The sequence below is a fragment of the Planococcus citri genome, chromosome 2, assembly GCF_950023065.1.
Source record: "Planococcus citri chromosome 2, ihPlaCitr1.1, whole genome shotgun sequence".
Lineage (NCBI taxonomy): Eukaryota > Metazoa > Arthropoda > Insecta > Hemiptera > Pseudococcidae > Planococcus > Planococcus citri.
Genome location: NC_088678.1, coordinates 13585480 through 13594994, shown reverse-complemented (window position 1 = coordinate 13594994; position 9515 = coordinate 13585480). Strand labels below are relative to the sequence as shown.

At 33.4% G+C, this 9515-nt stretch overlaps 1 protein-coding gene across 1 annotated transcript; it reads right to left on the bottom strand.

Moving 5' to 3' along the window:
* Positions 1–3935: 3935 nt before the first annotated feature.
* PIG-U (phosphatidylinositol glycan anchor biosynthesis class U) lies at positions 3936–9303 on the bottom strand. Its single transcript, XM_065348722.1, has 7 exons — positions 9031–9303; positions 8721–8923; positions 8442–8646; positions 8143–8374; positions 7792–8063; positions 7572–7714; positions 3936–4154 (listed from the first exon to the last, which is right to left on the bottom strand). The coding sequence occupies exons 1-7, from the start codon at positions 9158–9160 to the stop codon at positions 4044–4046; spliced, it is 1296 nt and encodes a 431-aa protein (XP_065204794.1). The 5' UTR covers positions 9161–9303; the 3' UTR covers positions 3936–4043.
* Positions 9304–9515: the final 212 nt, after the last annotated feature.

The window sequence follows — 9515 nt, the reverse complement described above, 5'->3', positions numbered from 1 at the left end:
TATGAAGTCGACTGTAGGTAAATTTCAAGTCGTTTTGGAGGCCCCAGCAATTTTTTGAAAATTACTAGAGTCTCCAAAAGATTTTTGAAACTCGAAATTCCCTTAAAATTTCATCAAATGGAGTTGGAAAGCCGAAATTAATTCTGCAAACTAATTTCAATGCGCTATGAAGTCGACTGGAGGTAAATTTCAAGTCGTTTTGGAGCCTCCAGTAGATTTTTGAAAATTACTGGAGCCTCTCCAGCACATTTTTGAAACACAAAATTTTTCATCAAATGAAGTTGGAAAGCCGAAATTAATTTTTCAAACTAATTTCAATACGCTATGAAGTCGACTGTAGGTAAATTTCAAGTCGTTTTGGAGGCCCCAGCAATTTTTTGAAAATTACTAGAGTCTCCAAAAGATTTTTGAAACTCGAAATTCCCTTAAAATTTCATCAAATGGAGTTGGAAAGCCGAAATTAATTCTGCAAACTAATTTCAATGCGCTATGAAGTCGACTGGAGGTAAATTTCAAGTCGTTTTGGAGCCTCCAGTAGATTTTTGAAAATCGAAATTCCCACAAAATTTCATCAAATGAGGTTTAGCAAGCCGAAATTTACTCTGCAAACTAATTTCAAAACAATAATATGAAGTCGACTGCAGTGTGGTTTCAAGACTTTTTGGAAATGTCAATTCTCCTGAAAACGCCATGACACCTTTCAAAAAGGTCACTGAAGGCTCCAAAATTACCTGAACTCACCTTAAGTCGTCTTCAGAGGGTGTTAAAATTGGATTAGCTTTCTATCTCCATTTTGATGATATTTTGGGGTTAATTTCAAGTTTCAAGAATTTACTGGAGGTTCCAGTAATTTTCAAAAAATTTCTGGAGGCTCCAAAACGACTTGTTATTTACCTACAGTCGATTTCACAGCCTATTGAAATTAGTTTGAAAAATTAATTTTGGCTTTCCAGCTTCATTTGATGAAATTTTGTGAGAATTCCCAGTTTCAAAAATCTGCTGGAGGCTCCAGAACTGCTCAAAACGATTTGAAACCGTTTCCAATCGATTTGGCAAGTCGAAAATAGGGTAAATCCCCAATTTCAGCTTTCTAAGTCAATTTGGTAAAATTTTGATTTTTTCTCATTTTTGGCCAAAAGTTGATTTTTGAAAATTCACCAAAAATCGAAAAAGTCACTTAAGCACTTGAAGTTTTGACAGGTGATGAATTTTTGCTTGCTCTTTAGATCAACCTTTGTACGGTTTAAAAATGTTTATGCTAGTCCTATGCTGGAACGCAAAATCATGCGATTTCGGCTGACCTGTCAATCAAAATGGCCGTCATTTTGTGAGCAGGGCCACTTTTTTTTAGGACAAAGGCTAGAAATGTCCCGGGGGATCGGAAAGGGGGTGCAAGTGATTCTTATGCGGGCCCCTCGATTATGGTGGGGCTTTGAAAAGGTGGAAAATTGAAGTATGGCTCACAAAATTTATCTGCAATTTTATAGCTAAAGGGCCAATTTTGAGCAAAGTGAGCATAAAAGTCTTTAAAAATTCTGTTCTAGTCAGATATGGTCCTCAAAACACATATTGGGCTCCATTCCATATACAAACTCGAACCAAAAATGATGTAAGGTCTTTTGAATTCGTTCTTAAAATGTTTCTAGGTTCCTCTTGAAAAGTCTAGTACTTACATAAAATAACCACCATTATTTTCTGCATTAATTTTTTGGGAGGAAGAAGGAGGAGAGAAGAGGTGATAATTTTCACTCATTGGTAATTTCGCAAACCTGCTAAACCATGAAAGCTCACGTCTCGAGACTGGCCCAATTTGGAACAAATTTTTCTGCGATGCTTCTAGGGAGAATACATCAAAGATTCAAAATGAACGATCAAAATCAGAAACTCTCAAAGTAAGTATACCTAAATTACTGTAAAAGCTCAACTTTTCATAATGAATGCAAAATCTGAAAGTTACAATTTCAAAATTTCAAATAATTACACTAATTTTCAAAGTGGAAGTTCAGCACCTTTGGTGGAGGGGGGGGGGTAAGGGCCCAAAATGTTGATGGGAATTTAAAAAATCTGTAAAAGTGAAGCATCGCGTAAGTGAAATTTTCGAGCCTTGATGCGAATTAATTGAAAATAGGCTATGAAGTAATATTCAACAGTCTAAAAATACACAACTATAAATAAAACAAAAATTCTAAAAAAAAAAAAATGAAAACTGAAAATACGTAAAATTAAGTAAAAACTTTAAAATGCACTCAAAAAAACAAAAATTCGGTAAATAAAATCAACCGAATAGAAATTAAAAATTCAGAAAATTTAATGAAAAACTGAAAATGAAATGGAAAGTTTTGAGCATAATTAAATCAAAAACAGAAAGTAAAATTGATGAAAACTCCAGAAATAAAATCTGAAGCTGAAAATAACTACGAACTGAAAAAAAAATCAATAATTCTGAAGAAGTACCCGATCAAAATCGAAAACCTCGCAAATAAAATCAACTGATAGTGAATTTAAAAATCCTGAAAATTGAATGAAAAACTAAAAATTAAAACCAAAAACTAGCGATGAAATTAAAAACCAAAAATCAAGTAAAAAATTCTGAATTTAAATCGAAAACATGAGTTGAAAAATTATTTCATAGCACTAAGAATGTAATTATTCATTATTACTGTGAATTTTATTTTGAGAAAAAAAAACTTTATAAAAACCAGATATTTTTCGGTTTTGTTCGAGGTTTCAGTTGAAAAGTTTTTTAAATAAAAATATTATTAGTTGTCTCGTTAGCTTCTACCCAATTCTAAATTCAAATTTCAATAATCATTATTTTATCATTTTTCAACACTTTTTATCAATAATTTAAACATTTTTCTACGTTCTTTCAAGGTATAATGCATAAGTAAACATTGTTTACCTTTGTGCTGATATATCTGGAATAAAATTTTAAAAATATAAAGAAATCGATACCTACTAATGGCAAAATTGATCATTTTTCTACACTTATAATTATGCATAATTCATAGGAAAGAACGTCCATAAGTTTAATCGGATGTTTCACAATGATTCGTTTATTTTTCATTATTTTTACACGCAAACGAAACGCAACAGTTGAAATTGTTCTAATGAAAGTTTGTTTTTTCTGCGAATCTAAAAATATTTGTATAATTTAAAATTAGTTTTTTTTATAACTTTTTCAGAATTTTCATATTTTATAACCAAAAAGTGTTTGCAGTCTTAGGAGATTTTCTTCATTTTCTAGATTCATTTTATTTAATTCACGTTATTAGACATTGTCTGTTCACTGTTTCAAAATAAAAATCACATGAGAGCTATTTTTGAAAATTCCATTTTTTTTTTACCATTTTTAAAAATATTACGAACATTGAATTATTCAATCCAAGTTTTCCATTATCGTAGTTCTTGCACCGTTTATATTTTTCTAACACATTTTTGTATTCATACACAACGCACTTACCAATCATCATTTTAATATCGGTACCGTCCACACGAAAAAGCCATAAGACTGAGCCCGTTTAAAAATATCACCCCCAACGTTACCTCTACTCATTGGTCGTCTTCATTCATGAATATTTTACAACTTTCATCCTTCAACGTCATCAACGAAAACCTCTAATCATTTCAAACTGGCATGACGACAATTCAGATTTTACGTACTACTCATCGTCGCCACCGAACAAGGACTCGTTTAGCTTGTTGATTCACAGTAAAAAAAAAATTAAGTTAACATTCTTTTTCGTCAGAAGAAACAGACACTTGTAATAATAATGCATTGATAAGACTTCTCACACATTAAAGGTCGACTAGTGCATTTTCATGGTTAAAGGACACGTATTGCGCAACTTCGTTACACGTAGTCTACTTAAAAAAAAAAAAAAAAAACACGAAAACCAGACAAAATACTGGTCAAATAAAATGAAAAAAGAACGTTATATCAAAACGATAAAAATAATATTTGTTTATTATTAAATAGCGCAAAAAAACTTATGTACGAGTGTAAAAAAAAAATTACATAAAAAAACCACTTCTCGGATCGTTCAATCTAATACCAATTTAACATCCCTTCCTTCGATAGACTTTGTGATTCCGTGTTTTAACATGAATTCTCTTTTGATGTATGCGAATAATAAATCGGTCACCAAGAATATCTGAAAAATTTTAAAAATATCGTTTCAATTATTCAAGTCGACGATACAAAAATAAAAATGAAATCGATAACGAGCGACAAACTACGAGAATCAAACGATGAAATTATGGGAAAAAAATTAGTATCCAAGCAGCAAATGATACCAGGAATTAGTCGTGCATTACGTAGAAAAATAAAATCGATCAAGTGATGAAAGCATACAACAAGTGTAATATAAAATACGAGAACAAAAACGTGACCGTAGAACACGAACCAAAAAAATTTACACGTGAAAATGTAGCTCATAAGAAAGAAAAAAAAAAGCACGTGAAAGAGCTTTAAACAAACGACCGAGCCAATTAGTGCAAGATTACATTTAATAAGAAGCTTGAATACAAAATAACGAAACGTGTTAAAAATTCGTAAATTTCAAGGTACATAATAAAAAATAGGGGTGTTCGGACAAAAGAGGCCTGTTTCTCGGAAAGTAACTCCGGCACGAAATTCAAATTGATATAAACCTTTCGAGCATTGTTTGGAAAAAACTTATCGACGATTGATTGTAGGGAGGTTAACGACTAAAACCTAACTCAACCTTTGAGGTGTCCGCCTCCGATTTGAACAGGACCACGATTTTTGGAAAGAGCATGTTCTAAAACCCCCAAATCCAAATTTTCAGCTGCCCAAGTTCATTTTTCGATTTTTGGCGAAGTTTTGAAAATCCAAAATTGACTATTTTGGTTATTTTATGCTTTTTTTAAAAAGTACGTACTTGATCAATAAAAATGTTCAAAATAAGTCCTAAAACTGGTATTAACCCCCCAAAATCCAAATTTCGCCATTTCCAGTCATTCTGGAGCCTCCAGCGCGATTTTTCAATTTCTCCAGAATTTTGAATTTGCTCCAGAAGGCGTGAATATGAAGTTGGGAAGCTAAAAATCGAGTTGTATGTTATACTCGACCTGTTTAACGAATTTATCCACATTTGAGCCGATTCTGGAGCGGACACCTCAAGAGTGGTTTTTTGACCAGATTTTTTTCAAAATAAAAATATTCAAAAATCAAAAATTTCCCGTTTGCGAAAATTTTTTTGAAATTTGCGCGAATCACTGTATTTTGAACATAACACACCTTCGAGGCCGAGTTCCGCTATTTCCAGCCATTCTGGAGCCTCCAGTGCAATTTTTAAATTTCTCCAGAATTTTGAATTTGCTTCAGAAGGCGTGAATATGAAGTTGGGCAGCTAAAAATCGAGTTGTGTGTTATACTCGACCTGTTTAACGAATTTATCTACATTTGAGCCGATTCTGGAGCGGACACCTCAAGAGTGATTTTTTGACCAGCTTTTTTTCAAAATAAAAATATTCAAAAATCAAAAATTTCCCGTTTGCGAGAAAATTTTTTAAATTATCGCGAATCGCTGTATTTCGTCATTAATTAACCACACGAGAGCGAATTTCGCCATTTCCATCCATTCTGGAGGCTCCAGCGCGATTTTTAAATTTCTCCAGAATTTTGAATTTGCTCCAGAAGGCGTGAATATGAAGTTGGGCAGCTAAAAATCGAGTTGTGTGTTATACCCGAACTGTTTAACGAATTTATTCACATTTGAGCCGATTCTGGAGCGGACACCTCAAGAGTGGGTTTTTGACCAGCTTTTCTCATAATAAGAAATAAAAAAAAAAATTAAAAATTTTGTCATGAACAAACCCTCTGAGGCCGAATTCCGCCATTTCCAGCCATTCTGGAGGCTCCAGCGCGATTTTTCAATTTCTCCAGAATCTTCAATTTGCTCCAGAAGGCGTGAATATGAAGTTGGGCAGCTAAAAATCGAGTTGTGCGTTATACTAGAACTGTTTAACGAATTTATTCACATTTGAGCCGATTCTGAAGCGGATACCTCAAGAGTGGGTTTTTGACCAGCTGTTTTCATAATAAAAATATCCAAAAATTAAAGGGAGGTCCAAGAAAGGCTGGAAATGGCGAAATTCGCTCTCGTGTGGTTAATTAATGACGAAATACAGCGATTCGCGATAATTTAAAAAATTTTCTCACAAACGAGAAATTTTTGATTTTTGGATATTTTTATTTTGAAAAAAATCTGGTCAAAAAACCACTCTTGAGGTGTCCCCTCTGGAATCGGCTCAAATGTTGATAAACTCGTTAAACAGATCGAGTATAACACACAACTCGATTTTTAGCTGCCCAACTACATATTCACGCCTTCTGGAGCAAATTGAAAATTCTGGAAAAATTGAAAAGTAGCGCTGGAGGCTCCAGAATGGCTGGAAATGGCGGAACTCGGCCTCGCGGGGTTTGATGCGGACTAAATACAGAGATTCGCGCAAATTTCAAAGAAATTTTCGAAAACGGGAAATTTTTGATTTTTGAATATTTTTATTTTGAAAAAAATCTGGTCAAAAACCCCTCTTGAGGTGTCCGCTCCAGAATCGGCTCAAATGTGGATAAATTCGTTAAACAGGTCGAGTATAACACACAACTCGATTTTCAGCTGCCCAACTTCATATTCACGCCTTCTGGAGCAAATTCAAAATTCTGGAGAAATTGAAAAATCGCGCTGGAGGCTCCAGAATGACTGGAAATGGCGAAATTTGGATTTGGGGGGCTTAATATCAGTTTTAGGACTCATTTTGAACATTTTTATTGATCAAGTACGTACTTTTTAAAAAAAAGCATAAATCACCAAAATAGTCAATTTTGGATTTTGAAAAATTCGCCAAAAATCGAAAAATGAACTTTGGCAGCTGAAAATTTGGATTTGAGGGTTTTAGAACATGCTCTTTCCAAAAATCGCGGTCCCGTTCAAATCGGAGGCGGACATCTCAAGAGGTTCCCTTGTCAGGTTAAAATTCGTCAGAATTTCGTAAAAGGCAACAAATTAGTAAATCAATTCAACGAATACATTGGGTTAATTTTATCATATGAATGAAAACCACCACGTTATTTTATTTTTATTTTAAAATTGTGGATAGAATAATGCATATCAACGTCATTTCCAGCTTTTTAAACGCAACATTGATTTTTATTTCAACGTTGAAATTTCACCAACCAACTCCTTCAAATCTTCCGACCTTTAAAATGACTCAACAATTTAAAAAATTCATTCAATAAGTACCTCGAAAAACGAGACGTTAATAAAAAAATTATTTTCCAAATTATGACGTCAATAAGTGGTTGAAACGTAGGAAAAACGAATTCGACGCAATTATTGTGTACGGTAACAACGTTTCAAGTTTCGAGTACATTATTGGTAATAAAAAAAAGCATTAAATTATTTTCATTCACCGCCATATCAAGCGATTTTTTACGTGGGCCATACGTTTCTAGGCGATTAGATCAAGCGTGTGCGTAATTTCAGTATAGATTTCCATTTTAATAAAAGCTCGAAGGGAATTACTAGTAAATAATGAAACTTTACCTGCGTGGTAGCGAAGGCTAGAGTTACACCGAAGTAGAAATTAGCATTAGCAGAACCCGAGTATATCCATAAATGCCAAACTGTAGGAGCAAACATCGAGCAACCGACGAAAAAGCAAGTCACTATGAATCCTTGCTGCATAACTGAAAATATCGTCGATTATTTTCTATCTTACAGAATATAGATGAAAAAAAACACACTAAGAAATAAGTTAGCTTACATTGGAAAAGATGTTTCCACATTGGTAGCAACGCTATGTAAAATCCAACATCACCGATACTCGGATATGATTTAAATATAGCGATCAGAGCGGTCAAAGTGGCTGCCAATAGGACTGGTTCGTTACGTAAACGTATACTAAGTGCTGATAAGTACAGTATGGTAGCGTTGATTTGAAATGAACACAAAAACAACGGCCTGAAGTGTTCGAACATTTCGGTGAAAAAATACCAAAATAGACCTATGTTTGGTCTCAAATCTGGTACGTTTAATCTGTAACATAATAGGTAATGAATTAGTTCCACAGTACGGTCGTACGGTCTTCTAAATTATCCAAATCGCAATATCTTACATGAAATTGAACGTTGAATCGATGAAACTCCAATCTCCAACGATGATATGACACGAGTATAAGAAAATAATTAAAGAAACGGCGAAATACACGACTGGCAGTACAGCGTTAAAAATACTTCTATTTTTAGATATCTTGAAAATATATAAACATACTGGAACTATCAAAATGACTGGATACAATGACTGTAGAGTACAAAGTGCTAACGCTGCGCAACACAGTAACGCATTGCCTGCAAAAAATTAATAACGAAATTAATAAGGATTCAATTAATCGAATGAAATAATTAATTAAATTACCTTTTAGCATCGAATAAAAAACGAATGATAAAAAAAGATTTGAAAGAACTGTGGTTGTTTTGGCTATGCAATTCAGTACACAGTAAGGATTGAATAAGTACGCAGATAGTACATATAGAGGAGTGACTACGCTGTCTTCATCTTTCAGCAGAGCTTCGTCGACATCATCGGCGTAAGTATCTTTATCTTGCTTTTGACGCTGGAACTACGAATTTAAACTCAATTAAATACTATTCGTTGACTCGAGAATTTCGGATACTGTTCGAAATTTATACGTACCAATTCTAGTAGATACACTTTGGACGCTTTGTATAAAATAAACGAAGTCAACATGTCACAACAAATGAAGAATACATTGATCCATTGCATGGAGAAATTCTTCGTTATCCAACTGAAAAACAGCAACACCAAGGGTGATTCGTGAAACATATCACCGATGTACGGATTCGTGCCATCATTGAAAAGAACCACTCCTTCAATCACTGAAAGTAAACAGTAACGGTAGCCGGTTAAACTAAGTATATAAATCTCACAATTGGTATCGGTGATGTTGAATTGATATAGTAGGATACGTAATGAAGAAAATTACCTCTTTTCCAAGCATTCAAAGGGGTTGAAACTTCGATTCGATTAGCTAGAGATGCATTGTAGTCGGACTCGAATAACCAGTAACGAATAGCTACTGCTATGATGTACTCCAAGTAGATTATTTTTTCCATAAAACATGAGAGCTTATATTAATTCATTAAAGTATTATTTTGATCTGTAATTAATTAATGTAAGTGTTTTGATCGAATAATTGCGAAAAATAATTCCGGCACTTGAAATTTTCAGTGTTTGGATATTGATTTCGTTTTCCAAAAAAAAAATAAAAACATTGATTTTTGTTTATTGGCTTGCAGCGTTTTCGTAGGCGATTACTTGAGGCGGTAAAATACGGTAATTTACGATGAAAATTATATTTTTTCTAATAAATCAAAAAATAAAAATAATAATAATAATTATTATTTTAACATCCTGTTGAGCATGAATGAGTTGAAATTGAAATGACTGAGAGTTCAGTTCAGTCAGAGT

Excerpts from the sequence above, each read along its gene's own strand:
- PIG-U (XM_065348722.1), bottom strand. The coding sequence starts at position 9,160 with ATGGAAAAAATAATCTACTTGGAGTACATCATAGCAGTAGCTATTCGT. Across the intron at positions 8,924-9,030 it reads TTTGAATGCTTGGAAAAGAG|TGATTGAAGGAGTGGTTCTT; the intron begins GTAATTTTCTTC and ends GTTTACTTTCAG. Across the intron at positions 4,155-7,571 it reads TAGCCTTCGCTACCACGCAG|ATATTCTTGGTGACCGATTT; the intron begins GTAAAGTTTCAT and ends AAAATTTTTCAG.